General features: G+C 52.3%; 8 protein-coding genes across 8 annotated transcripts; 4 read left to right on the top strand and 4 right to left on the bottom strand.

Moving 5' to 3' along the window:
• The first annotated feature begins 362 nt into the window (after positions 1–362).
• Positions 363–2,070, top strand: BO88DRAFT_371264 (uncharacterized protein). Its single transcript, XM_025704197.1, has 6 exons — positions 363–759; positions 827–863; positions 926–993; positions 1,050–1,423; positions 1,484–1,554; positions 1,619–2,070. The coding sequence occupies exons 1-6, from the start codon at positions 580–582 to the stop codon at positions 1,924–1,926; spliced, it is 1,038 nt and encodes a 345-aa protein (XP_025559629.1). The 5' UTR covers positions 363–579; the 3' UTR covers positions 1,927–2,070.
• Positions 2,071–2,383: 313 nt separating this feature from the next.
• Positions 2,384–4,891, top strand: BO88DRAFT_394159 (Zn(II)2Cys6 transcription factor). Its single transcript, XM_025705141.1, has 6 exons — positions 2,384–2,452; positions 2,513–2,647; positions 2,699–2,931; positions 2,984–3,662; positions 3,710–3,880; positions 3,930–4,891. The coding sequence occupies exons 1-6, from the start codon at positions 2,424–2,426 to the stop codon at positions 4,834–4,836; spliced, it is 2,154 nt and encodes a 717-aa protein (XP_025559628.1). The 5' UTR covers positions 2,384–2,423; the 3' UTR covers positions 4,837–4,891.
• On the bottom strand, positions 4,872–5,801 carry BO88DRAFT_407193 (putative 2-haloalkanoic acid dehalogenase). Its single transcript, XM_025707363.1, has one exon. The coding sequence runs from the start codon at positions 5,608–5,610 to the stop codon at positions 4,888–4,890; it is 723 nt and encodes a 240-aa protein (XP_025559627.1). The 5' UTR covers positions 5,611–5,801; the 3' UTR covers positions 4,872–4,887.
• Positions 5,802–6,254: 453 nt separating this feature from the next.
• Positions 6,255–7,895, bottom strand: BO88DRAFT_407192 (aromatic amino acid and leucine permease). The gene has a single exon (XM_025707362.1). The coding sequence runs from the start codon at positions 7,886–7,888 to the stop codon at positions 6,263–6,265; it is 1,626 nt and encodes a 541-aa protein (XP_025559626.1). The 5' UTR covers positions 7,889–7,895; the 3' UTR covers positions 6,255–6,262.
• Positions 7,896–8,311: 416 nt separating this feature from the next.
• Positions 8,312–9,823, top strand: BO88DRAFT_371252 (NAD(P)/FAD-dependent oxidoreductase; the record flags this gene model as incomplete). Its single annotated transcript, XM_025704196.1, has 2 exons — positions 8,312–8,848; positions 8,898–9,823. The coding sequence occupies 2 exons, from the start codon at positions 8,312–8,314 to the stop codon at positions 9,747–9,749; spliced, it is 1,389 nt and encodes a 462-aa protein (XP_025559625.1). The 3' UTR covers positions 9,750–9,823.
• BO88DRAFT_394146 (kinase domain-containing protein) lies at positions 9,784–14,297 on the bottom strand. Its single transcript, XM_025705140.1, has 4 exons — positions 12,976–14,297; positions 11,975–12,907; positions 11,388–11,911; positions 9,784–11,326 (listed from the first exon to the last, which is right to left on the bottom strand). Exons 1-4 carry the CDS (start codon positions 14,256–14,258, stop codon positions 9,906–9,908), a joined length of 4,161 nt encoding a protein of 1,386 aa, XP_025559624.1. The 5' UTR covers positions 14,259–14,297; the 3' UTR covers positions 9,784–9,905.
• A 325-nt stretch (positions 14,298–14,622) lies between these two features.
• On the bottom strand, positions 14,623–14,910 carry BO88DRAFT_347540 (uncharacterized protein; the record flags this gene model as incomplete). The annotated part of the gene is made up of 1 exon (XM_025703379.1): positions 14,623–14,910. A coding segment is annotated over one exon (288 nt), but the record flags the coding sequence as incomplete, so codon positions are not given.
• A 1,108-nt stretch (positions 14,911–16,018) lies between these two features.
• Positions 16,019–17,752, top strand: BO88DRAFT_394142 (uncharacterized protein; the record flags this gene model as incomplete). Its single annotated transcript, XM_025705139.1, has 2 exons — positions 16,019–17,195; positions 17,229–17,752. The coding sequence occupies 2 exons, from the start codon at positions 16,019–16,021 to the stop codon at positions 17,750–17,752; spliced, it is 1,701 nt and encodes a 566-aa protein (XP_025559622.1).
• Between the last annotated feature and the right edge of the window lie 166 nt (positions 17,753–17,918).

Raw genomic sequence — 17,918 nt, 5'->3', positions numbered from 1 at the left:
TCGATACTCGATCCCACAACTTGTCTTCCGCCTCACTTATATTAAGGAATTGCCCTACTACAAAGCGCTTCCTTTTCGGACTTGTTGCCACGCTATGATCTAGGTATCAAACATGAACTTTATTTTGAGTGGGGCATTCGGTCGTTGATAGTACTAGGCATAGTCCTACGTCGGCAATGTGACAGGTCCGCAAACCACTGACCTGGAATTGTTGAGCGTGGCTTTCCTGCAAGGGGTTGACTGGTGGATGGTATCTGCCGACAGCTGACAGATGATGCAGAATCTGCCATTTTGAGCGAGGATACCGTCAATCTTGACACGCTACTTGGCTCGATCGGCGGGTGGCTGTACTAATTGCCATGGCTGCCAATAATACGCTGCAGCAGAGGTTCTGCAACCATCATTGATGACATCAATCAGCACCTTTGCGATCGCGATGGAGATTCGCGTACCACTGACACTCCTGACACTCGCGAAATGACATCTCTTTTAGCCCGCGGTTGCCCATGGTCTCGAAGGCAAACCATATTCTCCTGCTACACTAGAAAATCGCCCTGTCGTAGCTGACTTCCACTCACGATGGCGGCATCTGAGACTGGTGATCTTGGATATGACCATGATAATCTGCGGCATGTCGTGATTACTGCGACTTGCTTTGCGTTGATTCTTTCTACGGTATCAGTTGCCCTGCGTCTTTACTGTCGCAAGATCACGGGCACCAAGGTCTTTTTTGATGATTACTTGATCATTGTGGCATTGGTATGTTCTGGTTCCTCAAAGTCCTTAAACATCCATCCAGTATTGCTGACACTGGATTCCGGGGCAGGTCTTCGAATACGCAGTGTCACTGGCTGGAGTTGTCTGTGCGTAACCACCCAGTTTGGTTAACAACTGCACCGTAATCCCTTTTACTAATGAATGGCAGTGCTGTATAACGGACTGGGCACTCACATCGTATACGTTCCTCCTTCAGATTTGGTAGTGTATTTAAAGGTTGGTGACATCACTCTGCTTGCACCCCTCTGCTATTGAGCTGACAATCTACCCAGACTCTAGCCAGCGGCAGCTTCCTCTACACACTATGCATCGCATTCACTAAGCTCTCTATCCTCGCATTATACAAGCGAATCTTTTCCATCCGACCGATGATACTAGCGGCTAACTCCGTCGGGGCTATTGTCATCTTGTGGTGTTTTGGGGTATGTCTGATTGGGGGCGTCGTATGTATTCCATTGGAGAAGCTCTGGAACCCGACGATTCCCGGCGGGTGCATCGACCTGGCCAAGTTCTACTATGGTCTCCAGATTCCCAACATCGTGACTGACGCCGTCATCCTGGCGCTACCGATGAAACATGTTTGGAACCTTCAAGTGCCGCGTGCGCAAAAGATTATGTTGACAGGCATCTTCTGCCTTGGTGCTTTGTGAGTTCTCACTCCCGGCTGTTCGGATTACTGTTGCTGACATGGATATGCCCTCATTAGAACGCTTGCCTTTGACATTGTACGTCTGGTGACACTAATTGAGCTTTCAAAGTCCGGAAATGACATTACCTGTAAGCATTAACCAAGCCTAAACGGGCATGATGAACTCGACTGACCGTATATGCACCAATAAAGATGACCAAGTACCCGCCAGTGTGTGGACGTGCATTGAGCCCGCCGTGGGTATAACAGCTTCTTGTCTGTCGAATATGCGACCACTCTTTCTTTCCTTGACACGTCTGCGCGACAAGATGCCTCGTCTGTTTTCCCGACCGTCACAGACCGAAGCGGTGGAGGTAGAGCACTCCAAAATCGTTTTCACTCAAACTGTGCGAGTAAACAGCAGTCACGCCGACGAGTCCTCAGACAAGGCGTGTCGCAAGGGCCCTTTTGCTGAGACGCCATCGCCTCTATCAGTAGGGACTAGTGTATCGACGGACTGATAAACTGCTGCTTGACAGACGGAGTGACTCAATCGCTGATGAAATTGTGATCACTCCGCATAAGAGACCGCGAGGAGGGAGAGATGATGTCTGACGCCCTTACACACGTCAATAAAATCTAATTCCGCACTTCGTAAAAACCAGAACTAGAATATATTTAAAAATCTTTAATCACACTAGCCAGATCGCCACTCATCCGCGGCTCTCAGCAGGCGTTAGTACATTAGGGAATAAGAGCACAGCTTGTGGGGAACAGCTTATCTTGCATTCCAAGCCGACCCACTGGCGGCGATAACAGACCAATCGCGGCGCAAGAGGTGCCGGTCAGCAGGAAGGCCCTTGCGGGGGTTGTCTATCGCAGCTTATCGCGTGCGGAGAAGCATCGGAGCAGCTGTTAGCGTATATGTCCAGATTGTAGCCCGTCTCTGGTGCTTTGACACATTTCGCCTCTTCATTTCTCATCGTAGGGTTCAGTCAAATACACCTAAATAAACAGTATGGCAGAAGGCCGTCGATCTGCCCGCGCGTAAGTCATCCACTCGACACTTATAGTTCCAGATAAACCAGATCACTGAAAGTACTGCAGATGCGACGAATGTCGCCGCTTGAAGGAAAAATGCGAAGGAGGAATCCCCTGTCGACGATGCGCCCATTTCCGACGTCCCTGTGAATCCAAAGCCCTCGCGTCACGCGCCCGAGATTTTCGCGTTTACGTTCCCAGGCAAGTTCATCTGCCAGCTGGGCACAACAGCACGCTAATCATTCACCCCAGAACACGGCCAGCCAAGTCGGAGGTACAGGAGTTGCTAGACCGATGCAGATACATGGAACAGATCTTGAAGCACACAATAGAGGGCATCGAGCTCGACACCAAGAGCCTTGCCCGCCTGGCCAACTCCTTTACTACCGGCAAAGGTTCAGATCATACAGAAGTTACTAGTCCGGCTGGACTCGCTCTGGAGGAAGAGGACTGTACTATCGATCCGGTTGGTGACACCACTACACGTGCGTCTTGCTCTGGCCGTAACCAGCTTGGATATTCACTAAGACATTATAGACTTCTCTGGGGAATTCTCGTACTGGAACTTTTCCATGCGCATCAAGCAGCGCATCCAAAGTCGCATGCGGACTAAGAGCCCCGACCGCGTTTCAGGATACTGGCGGGCTCAACACCTCAAGACCAACGAACACTTATCAGCAGCGCTGGCATGCTTTCCCCCTCGTCCGATCACTGGCTTCCTTGTCAAGACCTTTCTCAAGTATGCCGCAACACATTGGTTTTTGGTAGAAGAAGACTGGCTGTTAGACCGCGTCCACCGATTATACACGGACCCCGCGAGTCTTGGAGATACGGCTGCCGCAGTGGCAAGCATCCTGCTCTCTGTGCTCGCAATCGGAACTCAGTATGCCCATTTGGAGTCCCCTAGCGACCGGGATCCTAAGAGCCAGACGTCCTTCTCCGAAGAAGATGTCGGGGTGCGATTCTATGAACAGTCAATCAGACTACTACCTGAAATAATCGAGCTGTCCTGCCTAGAGAGCGTACAAGCATGTCTACTGCTCGGGTTCTATGCTCTTCCAGTGGATGCCTCTGGGCTTGGTTACATTTACGTCAATCTGGCGGTGCGTCTGGCTATGCAAAACGGCATGCATCGGAAATGCCGCCGGGACGCGTTCAGCCCGGTCATGATGGAGACGCGGAACCGGGTCTGGTGGACAGCGTATTCCTTGGAGAGGTCTGTGATCTCCACTACTGCTGTTCAATCTCGCTAACATATCCAAGGTTAATCTCGATCTTCCACGGACGCCCCTTGTCCGTGCATCGCGGGGATGTGGATGCAGACCTCCCCCAGGCTCGCGCAGACATGGGCCAGACCCAATCCGCCTGGAGCCCGCAGTGTGCAGTCATCTCAATTCAGATGCTAGACTGGCTGGAGGAATTTCTCCATGACATGTGCGACACCCAACCCCCTATGATATTTCTCATGCTGATTAGTGTACAGCTCGCGTCTGAGACACGCCCAACCGGCAGGACTACCAGTCGTCATAGGCCAGCTGATAGCCCGAAAAGAGTCCTGGAATCGCTGGTGGGCAAGCATCTCTGACACTATCGTCAACCCAGTCCAGGCGGGTCACCGACCTAATCGCGCAGTCATGCACCTGTGTTTGGAATCATGTCTGCTGCGCATGTTCATCGGCCGCCCGTTCCTCCTCCGCAAGGAATCCCCTACTCATCCGAATGCAAATCCCCAATCGTCTTCGGAGGAACTGTACTCCCAGCCTTCCGACCGCGACAGTCTCATCGGCGATTGCATCCAAGCGGCTCAGGAGGCACTCGAGATCTGTCGCCAGCTGCGCGATCACGGACCAGGGCTAGCACGAGCTTCCTATCTGGAGTACAGCGCGTGTCGGGCTGCTCTGTTGGTGCTCATCGCATTCTCCGTGCAGAATCTGTCAGACGCTCTGCGCCAGCCCATGAGAGAGGGACTCGCGCTGCTCCGGGAGATGTCCGCAGCAGGTGATTCTGCACGATCTGAAGTATCTCTTCTTGAAGCGTTGGAGAGATCCCTCGCGCGTCTGCACACAGTAGCCCAGCGACCGGAGCCCACTTCGGAATCTACGGGCCTGGTGTCCGACTACGAGGCCTTCCGCAACTGGGGAACGACGTGCAAAAAACCTGCATCCGAAGCGGCCCCGCCGCACCCTGACACAGTCGAGCCGTGGACGGTTCCACTGGATGCGATGGAGCAGCTGCCCCCGTTCGATCCAACCCTGGATCTCTCCATCTTCGGCGGTGCCAATCTATCGCCGTCCGCGACCTGGCCCACCCGCACAGAGACCCAAGTGCTGGAAGAGTTCCTGGCCGGGTCGAGTCTGGATCCGATCTGGACTCATGTTGATCTTCCCTAGCTTACACTACACTACAACAATCATGTAACATACTCATTCCAAACCATCAATTCATTGTTTTGAAGCAGCAATAATCTTCTCCGCCATCTCGGGCAACGACTCCGACACCACATCCAACGGCGCATCAAAAACCTTAAAAGCCCCCTCCTTCTCATAAACCGTACAATACGCACCGCGGAACCCGACCTTCGTAGCAGCAGTGACATCCCACAAATGCGCCGCGGCAAACCACTTCTCCCCACCCTCATTACCCAACCTCTCCCACGCAGGCCGATACGCCGCCAACGCCGGCTTCGCCACGCCCGCCGTATCGCAGCTCAGGAAATTCTCCAACGGCATATCCACCCCCGCCCGCTCAAAGTATCCGCGTACACGCTGCGTATCGCCCGTCGTCAAACACCAGACCGTGAACCCGGCGTCGCGGAGCTTGGCGAAGCATTCGCGCGCGCCGGGACGGAGCTCGAGAGCGGCGTATCCGGCTACACAGGCGTCGCGTTGTTCGGGGGTGGCGAAGCTGTGGGGGTCGGATATGCCGATCATGGCGAGGGTTTGGTAGAAGAGTTCGGTGATGACGATTTTGTAGGGCTTGTAGCTTTCGGAGATGGAGAGGAAGGTGAATTGGAGCTCGGCGTTGGTCATCCATGTGAAGCCCAGGGTTTGGGCGGTGATGTTGTGCGCCTTGAGTTGGGGGCCGAGCGTGCGCTCGATGGTGGCGTAGAAGGCATCGAAGGACACGCAGGTGCCGACGACGTCGAAGACGACGTGGTTGGGCATGTTGTTTGTGTTGTGTGTGTGTGTGAGAAGTGAGTAATTGAGGGTTTGGGGAAGGGAGAAGGGTTTGTGTGGTACCGCGGTTATTGAGGGGTAGACGCGTTATCGCGGGGAACTTCGTGGCATCAAATAGTACTACTAGTTGTGATGTGGTGGGTGTCCGCCGATACCGGGCGAGGGGCAGCAACTTCGCCCATTTCAGTAGGCCGGGCCGGTCGCATTTGCAGATACAGCTGACATGCGCTAGACGGGGACTAGAGTAGGTCTAAGCGCAGGTTAATTCAGGGGAAATTGGCGATATGCGACCAGCAGCTGATACTTGATAACGTGTTGATAAGGCATGTTGATAGCCGGCGTAGTTATCGTGCTGACACCACATTTTGATAGCCAACTTGAATTGTGAATACATCGAACTAACTGTAGTATGTCACTACTTTTGTTCGCCTAAGGCTGACTAGTGTATAATGGGATATTACTATGTAGTATGATGCTCAATGGCTGTTTTCTAGAACGCAGTGTGAGATCCATTACCTTCCATACTTTGGGGGAGGTCTCCTAGCAGTGAAAATATATATGTTGAAAATAGACAAGAGTAGTAAATGACTGCTGGCTAATACACAATACTATTGACATTATAAAGACACCTATAAATACATTACTCCCACAAAATATTCAATCGCCGTAGCCCCCGTTTTGGTTTTGGCTCTGGCTCCGGGTTTCTCTGGTAATGCTCGATGAACGGCCGCACAGGCACATCCTCCAGCGGAATGATCTTCGATTTCATCCACCACTTGTACCCAAAGTACAGCACAAAAATAATGGGGACATTCAAGTACGACGAGATAAAAGTCTCCGTATCCCATTCACCGTGAATAAACGTCTCGTATCCGCCCGTCAGAAACAGCAAGCAAAACAGCACCAACGTGATCCATGTACTCCACGGCTGAAAGGGCGCCGCCCACGGTAATTCCTTGTGACGATCGATCCCTTGCTTCTTGCATGCGTAGTAGAATCGGAGGTACACGATGCAGATAATGCCCCAGTTGACTAAGGTCGAGATGGACACAATGTCCTGCAGCCACGTAAAAACAGTGCTGGCCGAGCTGGACAACGTCATGTATCCCAGAGCCATGAATACTCCCAATAGTGTCACCGCCACATACGGAATACCGAACCGGTTCATGCGCATGAAAAATTTCGGTGCATGACCCTCTGCTGCCATGGCGTAGATCACGCGCGATCCTCCCAGCATGTTTGAGTTTCCAGATGACCAGGCCGACGTCAACACCACCGCGTTAATTATCGAAGGCACCACTTTGATGCCCGCATTGCGCGCCGCAATGACAAAGGGAGATTCCGAGGCCGTGCCTGAGGAGCCGAGCAGGTTGGGATCGTCGGAGGGAACCACCAGCCCGATCATGAAGATGGTCAACACGTAGAAGAGTATGATTCGGACGAAGATGCGACGGGCGGCCATGGGAATGGATCGGCGGGGGTTTCGCGTTTCGGATGCTGCGACTGTGATGTTTTCGATACCAGAATAGGAGTAGAGCGCACTGTTCAGGGCTGTCCAGAATCCAAGGAAGCGTCCCAAGGAACCTCCAACACCCAGATATTGCACGAACGGACCTGGATCGCGCCAGTAGCGGAAGCCGATACTGACATGGTTCGGACCACCGCCACATGTAACAACGAGGGCCATGATATTGATGCCGATCACAAGCATGATCTTGAGAATGGAGAAGCCGAATTCAAGCTCTCCATACACACGCACAAACACCAGGGCCGTGATCAGCATCAGCAATCCGAAGACAGTGATCCAGATGGCATTGTTGATGGTCGTCCAGAATTCGATCACCACCGCGGCAGCGACAATTTCCGACGGAATCGAAACGAGGTAGGAATATATTTGATTCCATCCGTTGGCGAAGGCTAGGGCGGGGTCGACGAAGATCTCTGCGTAGCGAATCACGCCGCCGGCCAACGGCACCAAGGCACCCATCTCTCCCACCGCAAACACCACACTCGACACTAACAGCCCCATGATGCTGTACGCCAGGAACCCTCCCAACGGTCCTGCATGAGCAATGGCGCGACCTGAACTCAGAAACAGCCCTGTGCCAATTGTCCCGGCCAGGGCGATCATCTGAATATGTCGTTGGTGCAGGCCCTGCTGGAAGACTTGGGCCTCGTCGAGGTGGCCGGGTACGGCCTCAAGGTCCCCATTCTCTTCATCGGTCTGGTAGGGGGTCTTTTTCTCTGAACTGAAGGAACCGTCCATGATGCGGCCGGGATGTGTATGAAATAACTACCCTGGGCCAGAATTATGAATGCGATCTGGGAATTGGCATTGGGCGACCTTGTATATGTCTGATGCCCAACTCCCCGCATTGCAAATCGCCATCATCTCGTTGGTCCAGCGCAGGGATGATCCATCGTGAAGCCCTTCTCCTCACCGTGTCGCTGTCCCTCCAGTGCATTCCTCCCTACCGGCCCCAACTGCCCAAAGGGGACAGTCCCGGCGCGACCGATAAGATTGGCACTAGGCCGCGATAGGAAAGTCCGGTCCGGTGTGGAATCAGATACGATGCGATAGCATCAGATAAGACTCCCTTATCGTCCGCCCAGAGAACACGGTCGCGTTCCAGTCTTTCATTTCTTAACCGCTTCTCGCATCATTCTTGTGACTGTACACACCTTCATCATGGCTACAGCTGGCTGCTTCCCCATTCCTAACCCTGGCGAATGTTTCTGGCAGAATGAGCCGCATCAATTGCATGATCACCGCTCAACTGAGCAGCTCCCTGATCACGCGGACATCGTGATCATCGGCGCCGGTTACGCCGGAGCTAGCACTGCATACCATCTGCTGCGTGGCCACGGCGAGAAGGTCAAGTCCATTACCATCTTAGAGGCCCGGGGAGCTTGCTCCGGTGCGACGGGTCGCAATGGTGGACACCTCCGGCCGGACTTCTACGGCCACATTCCAACATACGTCGACCGCGCAGGTGTTCGCGCTGGCGCAGAAATTGCCGAGTTCGAAATTGCCAATCTGCATGCCTTGAAGAAGGTCGTTGAGGATGAGAAAATTGACTGCGACTTTACGCTTGCGCGATCAATCGATGTCTGGTGCAATGAGGAGGCGGCGCAAAAGGCGAAGGGAACATATGAGCTTATGAAGTCCCTGGATCTGGAGTATATGAACGATGTGGTATTTTACACAGGAAAGAATGTGGAGGGAGTGAGTACTGATCAGTCCCGGAATGACGTAGCGGATGCTGACCAAACAGATCTGTGGTGTCAAAGGTGCCAAAGCCTGCGCCTCCTTCACGGCGGGCACGATGTGGCCGTACAAATTCATCCTGCACATTCTCCAATCCGTCCTCGCTACGGGCAAGGTCAATCTGCAGACATTTACCCCAGCTACATCCATCACTCCCAGCTCAGAGGGCGGCTATACTATTGAAACACCCCGCGGAAAGATGCACGCAGGAACGGTTGTGCACGCCAGTAATGCTTACGTGGCCGGTCTGCTTCCCGAGTATGAAAAGAACATTGTACCCTGCAAGGGTATCTGCTGTCGCATTACTGTACCAGAGGGAAAGACTGCACCTCTGTTGAACAACTCCTACATCAACCGCACCGAAGACAACACTCTGTCCTACTTGATCCCTCGTCCCGATGGTAGCATCGTTGTCGGTGGAGCAGCCGCCAAGTTTCGCTCATATAAGGAGCAATGGTACAACAATGTGGACGATACCGTTCTCATTGACTCGGCCAAAGACTACTACAATGATTACATGCAACGGACGTACCGTGGATGGGAAGATAGCGGAGCGAAGGTCGATCAAATCTGGACGGGTGTCATGGGATACTCGTATGACTCGAACCCGCACATTGGAGCCGTGCCCGGTAAGGACCATCAGTTCATCCTGGCGGGATTGAATGGTCACGGCATGCCGGTGATTTGGCGGTCGGCACAGGAGCTTGCGCGCATGGTGGTGGAGAAGATCCCCTTTGAAGAGACGACTATGCCTCGACTGTTCAAGACGACGCAGTTCCGGATCGACCGCGCTCTGAACGGACAGGAGAGCGATGGGGATATTTTGGGCACTGGGAACTTTCCTTCCACCAAGCCATGAGCAATTATGATAGTATTTTTGACTGTATATATTCGCGTACATATTTCACCCAACCTTGTATCATACTGCAACTGGGAAATTTATTTAAGTTTATAGTTTTATCTGCAAGACGAATGTGAGAAGCTAGATCACACCCATACGGGTAGTTATCTTCTTTTAGTTAACCTGCCGCACGCGCTTCTGACCCAGCCGGAATCCAGTGTCTTCCCACACGAGTTCCACTTCGGGTATTTGCTCACCCGAGGACGCAGGACTGCGATCATACTTTCGCTCCTCGCGAATCCTGATCCACTTGGTCATGGGCGTGGAATCATCACCAATCTCATCACTTGTCTGGACATCGTCCGTGTCGTGTCCTGCCGTAATGAGCATCTGCAGCATCTGCCTAAGCAGCTCAACGTCTACTGCATCAGTGCTCGTGTCGGATGGAAGCGTGGGCGACATCGGTACTGTACCAGAAGCGAGATCCTTATCCCGCTTATTGACGAGGTTGATGCTAGCTTCGAGCATGGCCAGATCTGGCCACCACAGGTCGAACTGGTACATCTCTCTGAGACTATCGACGACCGTCTCTCGCCAGCCTACCGAGGGTAGACGTGAAAGATGATAAACAATTTCCCAGCGTTCTCTATTTGGCTGAGTCTCCGGGGTAAACCCGATCCAGTACACCTGGGTGATATCCCAGACATCAGGATGATCCGGACTCACTTCGAAATGAGAGGATGGCATTAGCTCACAAGCTCGCTTTGCACCACGGGCGCGCAAAAGCCGCAGGACTTCTGGTAGTCCGGTGTAAGCCTCGGCAGCGCGCGTCGGTGGTCCTTGGCGCGGATCGTACACCGTCTGGGCCGCGAGCGCACGGGCTCGTGGGGCCCCTGGACTGTACGCCGCCAGAAGATCGAGATGCATGTGTCGGCTTCGCTCTGCTGACGAAATAGCGCTGTCCAGGACGGTAGTATGGTCTCTCGGGTTTACCAGATTGTTGATGGCCTCGTCGAGTCCGACATCTAGTAGGAGGGAGGTGGTTTTCACTCTTCCTGCCATCGCCGCCGTGTTGAGGGTGAGGATGGCACCCTTGTGCGGAAGGTAGTGCTTTTTGTACGCCTGTGGGATACTACAACCTTCAAGATCCGCCAGATGTGACAGTAACCGATGAATAATATCATGGCTCTGCTGGTCGCTGAGAGTCTTGTTGTTGGCTAAGAGGCAGAAGACATCCTTATCCTCTCTGGTCCGGACTCCGAGATCGGCTCCCTTGGAGATCAGGTAGAACGCACGTTGTTCAGGATCCTGCGTGACTTGGTTCGTGTCCGCGGCTATCAGCAGAGGAGTAAGGCCTTGTCGATCGCCCAGATTCACGTCGGGTGGGGGATCGTGGGCAAACAGAATATCACAGGCGGACCGGAACTCTTCCTCGGTGTGGTATATAGTCACCAATAGGTGAAGAGGAGTCTCTTCGACGTAATCATTGCGGATGTCTAAACACTCCATTCGTGATACTATCTTCTGCAAGACGTAGAGGTATGAATCCGTGTAAGCGAGCCGTGGACCAGTGATTCTGGCCCATTGATGGAGAACTTGAGCGAAACAGGTATTAGCTCACGTAGGGTGCTCTACTTTGACCAGCAAATTACTCACCAGTATCCTTCGAAGTTCCTCGAGGGCTTTCAACATCCGCACCGGCATTTATCAAAGCGCACAATGCACCTCCGTTCCAAACTCCATCTTCTGCCGCTCTCACAACAGCCGTAGTTCGAGGATATATCCCGTCTCGGTCTTCAAGACTAGCGTCCGCCAGGGTAAGTGCGGCGACCAGATCTGTCATCTGATGGAGATGGCTATTCCAACTTCCATGTCGTATCCAGTAATGCCATGCCTGCCGTAGAGGACCATGATACTCTGGCTGATGGAAGGTCATCAGGTGAAGCATGTTTCTTCCACGTGCATCCTTTCCTTTGCCGTTCGCTCCTTTGGATAGAAGGAACTGTACTACTTCGAGGTCTCCGTACCAGCTGGCAAGACCTAGGGCAGTGGTTGCATTGTCTGAGTCATGATACGTGGCATTGACATCAGCGCCGAGATCTAACAGGACCTCCATTGCTGGGATGTTACGAGCGAATGCTGCCCAATGGAACGGTGTCCCCATGGGTAGCTCGAAAGGGCTTATACGTCTTGGTCAGTATCCGCAGCATGTGAAGGTTATACAGTAACCAATGAGGACTTACTAATGAATTATGAAGTTTCTTCGTGCCGCGTATGCACCCTCCTCGGTTCTCTCTGGAACCATCAAAGCATTCACTTTGGCTCCTGCCTCCCGAACAAAGCGTGTCGCGATAGTTTTCATGGAGCATTCGGGGAACATGAACAGCCAGTGCAAAGCGGTAAGCTTGTCTCTTCGGGTCGCGATGGAGGAAGCTGCACCGTTGTTTAAAAGATAGTGGACCGTGTTTGTCTGCCCAGCTTGACAAGCCTTATAGAGCGGGGTTTCGCCATTGTCATTCAACACATCAACTGGCATGTTACAAACTTCCACGAGCCATTTAACAACATCGATGGATCCCAGTGCTGCTGCGACGTGCAATAGCGTATTGCCATTGATATCAACGACCCTCTTGTTCGTCGCAAGCCACTCTTCTGCTCGTTTCCTATCTCGAGCAACGGCTAGGACGGTCGGTTTACGCGTGAAGGAATCAACGCAAAAGCCACCTGCATCTCGAAACGCTTGTTTTGCGGTCTGCAGCTGCTCCTCTGTGACCGTCGACGATGGTGACGCAAAGAGGTATCCCTCAGACACGGCTTGAAGCAACCACTTATCTAGTGTGTGTTCATCGAAAGCCGGCGTCTGGCCATGGGCATGCATGACCTGCGCGTAGACTGCTCGAGCCGGCGAATAGCCACTTCTGGCAGCCTCAGTGATGTAGGTGAGCAGGCGATCAAGATACGACGGCTTGGCTCCCGTGATGCACTGAGCCATACCCAGCAGAACGTCACCGGCATGTCGCAAGGATTGGTCGTTGTGTGACTCGGCAAATTGCTGCTCCAGCTCAGCCAGAAGGGAGGGGTCCAATCGATACCAGAATCTGGGGCCTTGGTTGTGCGCCGGATCAATGATGCCAACATTAGTAGTGACCTTGCGAGTATCCTGTGCCACTGCTAGCCTGGTATTATGTTAGTAATCGCCAATCTTCGGAATAAAAGTAAAATCGGAATGGATATCTGAGTTTACCAAGAGGCGTATGCGGGAGCATCCAGCTTCAGCAGTTCAGGACTTGCCAGACTGCGTTTCCAGGGATCCGTTGCCAGCAGCTGCCGGAGAGCTTTGCTTATTTGCATCCGAAGTGGACCAGTGATGGTTGCATCTTCTCTCAGCATAAAAAGGGCAACATCAATTGGCTCTTCTCCAGGCATCTTCAATTTGACTGGCTCACCACGATTGATAAAGGTGGATAGGATGAGTAATCCCAAGCTATAGGAATCGAAGCGGAACATAACTTCCGGGTTGAAAGCATCGCCCTGCCACCTGGAGTAATCGCTAGCTTCAGGAGCCCGCCAGTCCTCGGTTCCATAATAACTATCGATGGTAAGCTTATCTTCCGGGGACTCTAGATCGACGCAGACCCCAAAGTCGCTGATCTTGGCGCATAGCGGGACTTTCTCATTCCCTGCAGAATCTTTGTAGATTAAGATGTTGTCTGGTTTGACGTCTCCATGGACGATATGCAGCCGGTGCAGCGCCTCAAGTCCTGACACTGCATCTAGCAAGAGCTGATACTTAACATCCTGAGGATGCGACCCAAGTAACCTCTCGTTATCAATTTTGAGAAGGTCGGTAAGCGTCATCAGCGCCTCCTCCACGAACAAAACTGGCACTGGGGTATCGGGATAAGGGTAATCGTATCCCCAGGCGACGAGTTTTGCAATGTTGCGGTGGTTCCGGAGGTAGGGGTCGGATAAAGCGAGTACTTCCAGCTCCAAAGACCGTAGTCGTTGACGATAGTCCGAGCCGGACGCAAAGCTGGAGTTTCCTTCACGGGACAGAAACACTTTGACGCGTTTGATCACCAACCCTTCGTTGCCAAAGAATCGGCCTGGGATATCCTTGTATACTGTAAACTGTCCGCCACTGCCAATCTTGACCGCGCGGCGCTTGAGATTGTAGGTTTGCAGATGACGAGGTCCATGGATGCCGGTTCGCGACAGGATGCTGGTGAAGTCGGATACCGAGGTCATCAGGGCATTCTCCCCATTCCGCACTGCAGTCACTCTTTCCTCTAGGAGATCGGTGGATGATAAACTGTTTCCATCATGATATTCTTCGCCGTCAACCAAGCTCAGCGGGTCGAGATCTGGGGGCTCGGATGTGTTGTCGAGAAGGTCGTCGGGAGGAATACTGGCTCCGCTATCATCCATATCCAGATCGATGGGGTCCAATTCATCAATGCCATCTTCATCGAGAGTATCGAGAGCCTCCTGCAGTAGTGCAGCGCTATCGTCGTCGAGTAAGTCCATGGTTTGAAAGAATAGGTGGCTGAGTCCAAAGAGTCCTCTTTCGTTACCAGGATGAATTGTTGACGAGAGCGGGATGGACTTGCCATCCTTGCCGTGTGCATCGCACTCATGACTCCCACTAACGCTAGTGCTGACACTATCCCCACTCATACGAGGCAGTGGCTGCAGCAGATTGTAGCTATTCGCCGCGGGGTCACGAGCTATAGTCCAAATAATTTCTTATAACGCATTTCTTTTCCCTTGTTCGATCAGGTTGGTTTACCCTTCATTAACTAGTTTGAATTCAATCCCTAATGCATGTAGACACCCGGTGCAACTTCTGCCACCAACTATCGTAAGCTTTCATCGTGAGACCGTACTCTCCCTAAAACCCGCAGAGCGACAAGATTAGCTGGTTCGAGCCATCCTCCCAGTAAACATCTCCGCAGTAATAAAAATACCCCTGCCCGAGCCTGGCCCCTGCCCCCGCAGCCTGGGTCTCATCCACGCGACTCGGCGCAAAAACATGACTTTGAGTTACCGCGCCCTCAATCGGAACATAAACCCTTTCCTGGGACCCGGCGTCCTTGACATGAAGCACCTTTATGCTATAGGGTTCAGGAAATGGAGATGCCTCAATCCTTTCTGGCAAAAGACCCGACGGATTGAGTTGGACTCGGTAAGGCCTTCGTCCGTTATGATGATTACCTTGAAGGTGGTCGCATGAATGGCACTGAGCGCGGCGGATGCGAGCTCAACGCTCAAAGATAATCAAGAATGCGTGTCTCATCTTGTTGACGTTGTCCTCAAACTTTCTCGTTGCAAACCGCTGGGAAAGCGGGGAGTGGCCGCAGGACGGGTGAAGGAACAACAAAGTAACCAGCAGAAATACAAAAACAAAGTCAATGACTACTAAGTAGTAAGTTAACTAAATTGAAGAGTTTACTCAGAAACATCCTGTCCGGCTGTCGCTCGGGCCGCATTTTCTGAAGTTGAGACCAATCAAGGAACCCGCAGTGGGGACAAAGCTGCTTTTGTAGTATCAACTCCAATGAACCTTTAATTATCGGTCGGGTATGCACCCTAGTTTCACCCCACCAAGTCATCGCAAGAATAGGAAACTCGTGCAGACCAAACAGCAGCCACTAACCCCACCATTAGGCCTGCTGCGGAAGCGGAAATGATTAAACCCTTTTTAACGGGGTTGGAATGGGTGTACTGTGAGAAGGGTCGAACTCGTCGCGACCGACGGTGTGGTAAATGTGACAGGTCCTTCTACCAGCTTATGACTTTGCTCTACATGAAGCCATTTGATTCGCTCAGACATTACTTGTTATATCATATGGAATCTGGGTTAACTTTCTAGTATTTTGATTATCGTGGGAAAAGATAGTTTCTACTCCTCGGACCTATTAGTAGTGAATATATTTCGTAAAAAGGTGTGAGTAGAATATAGCAGCATTACATTTGACGAACAGAGCAACACCATTAAAGGTATAATAAACTTTCTGCAGTCTGTTTTCACCTGAATACGATGACCGTCACTCATGATCTTCCTAACATTTTCCCTTCAAAGCTAGGATAAACCTGTTTCCAGTATAGCTAGGATGCAGGGTTCCTCACGTCAGCGCTAGGCCACCTGTCAGACCCGCCGACATGACTCGTCTCGGGCCCCTGCGTGGTGGCTCTGGCGGCAGCCGGCATATTAATACTTGCTAGTTGCCTTGCTGATCTACTGTTTCCTTTGGTAAACACTAAGATATCATACGAGACTGGCCAAAATGGATGTCTATGGCACCGCAGTCACTGCAGTCCAGCAAGTCATCCAAGTGACCATCTTCATCAAGGGCGTCATTTCAGACGTCAAAGCCTACGACGATGATCGGGCCGCCATTCAGCTTCGATTGGACCTGCAGCTAACATCGCTGGAGTTCTTCCAGCGTAGGTTCTTGGATAAAAAGCGCGGTCTTCTGCTCCCAGGACAGCTTCCCGACTGGGTGGGAGAGACAATATGTAACCTCTTGCTGAAGATGGGTCGCGTATTGGTTGAGTATCGCGTTCTGGTAAAAGAGTATGAGATCTTGGATGCCTCGACTGCGGCTCTGGACCACGGCGACGATGCCCTGCCGAAGGGCGAAAAATGGAGACAGTGTTTCCTCGATCGGACAAAGGCCAAAGCCAAGGCAATCAAGCTGAAAGGGTACGACTGGGCGCTGTTTGATAAGAAGAAACTCCTAGGTGTCTTGGCCGAGTACAAAGAGTGGACCGACAGTCTGCGAGATCTGATGCAGCACTTCTCTCAGGAGGCCTTGTACACCCTCACGGATGGCTCCGCAGCGAAGTCGCCGCCAGCTGCGACCGAAGTGCAAGGAACAGGACTAGAAGAGGTGGTCAAGCGACAGCAACTAGCATTCCTGCATGCTCCAGCTGATTTTCGAGAACTCGAGGGTACCATCACTGAGTCCGGCAGTGCATCGGATGGATTCCACTTGGGTTCGTGGACTCACCAGGATCAATCAACTCCCGTAGTCCTGGAATTTCGCCCCTATGATCGTCGTCTGCGATATGATGATATTGATGAAGAGGAGATCGCAGAATTGAAGGCGCCACTGCGAGACCTGGCTTGGCTCCTTCAAAATGCCACGTTTTCTGAGGGGAAGGGGACTGCTGAGATGTCACAACCAACGATCTACTCCCTCCAGTGCCTGGGATACAAGGATGATGCAGAGAAGGAGCGGACAGTCTTTGCGTACCGACTCCCACTTCATGGTACTGACGATAAGTCGATCGCCGTGCAGAACAGCCTGACGACCTTGCACAGCTTGATTAACCAAGTTGATCCTCAGACCAAGCGGCCCACAAAGCCATCGCTTGAGGATCGTTTCGCCATCGCGCACTGCCTCGCACTAACCACTCTCAATGTACACGGCTCGCTCTGGTTGCACAAGAACATTTGGAGTCGAGGTATTCTTTTGTTTGAGCAGACCCAAGATAATGGCATTGAACTCATGTCCAAATTGTCCCTCGCTACAACCGCAACGTCCAACAAAGGCGGACTACGAAGACCGCGCCTTCTCGCATTTCTCAGTGACTGGGGTTATGCCCGCCCAGTCGAAGGAGCGACTGACATGCGTAGTGACTTCGAAATTGAACCCAACCTTTACCGCCACCCCAACCGTCAGGGCGCTCCCACACACCATTTTTCCCGTCTCCATGATATATACGCGTTAGGGGTGGTTCTGTTGGAGATTGGGCTGTGGAAGACAGTGTCTCGCCTATTCGAAACACGCATTAAAGAGGCCCAGCGCACTCGCAAACTACCCAAGGCTCGCGACGTTTGTGCTGCGTTAACATCGCTGGCCCAACGTGACCTACCCAAAGAGATGGGCAGCTCCTATGCCTCTGCAGTTGTGGCCTGTCTTACTGGCGACTTTCGCAGGGGGAGTGATCTGGAACTTTCTCTGGACTTTCGCGCGAAGGTGCTGGACTGCGTAGCCGAGGGATTGCGGCTTTGACCTGAAGCCAAATTCTGTCTTTTTAATCAGCACCCTACAACGCAACAAAAGACCATATGATCATCATTCCCAAGTTTACCACATATATTAGATTAGTTACCAATCGAGGTCGATATTAAAACTAGCTTTTGCACTTGCCGTCTACGCTCGTTGTCCAATATTAATA

The sequence above is a fragment of the Aspergillus vadensis genome (genome assembly GCF_003184925.1).
Source record: "Aspergillus vadensis CBS 113365 unplaced genomic scaffold BO88scaffold_23, whole genome shotgun sequence".
Lineage (NCBI taxonomy): Eukaryota > Fungi > Ascomycota > Eurotiomycetes > Eurotiales > Aspergillaceae > Aspergillus > Aspergillus vadensis.
This window is presented reverse-complemented; position numbering and strand designations above follow the sequence as displayed.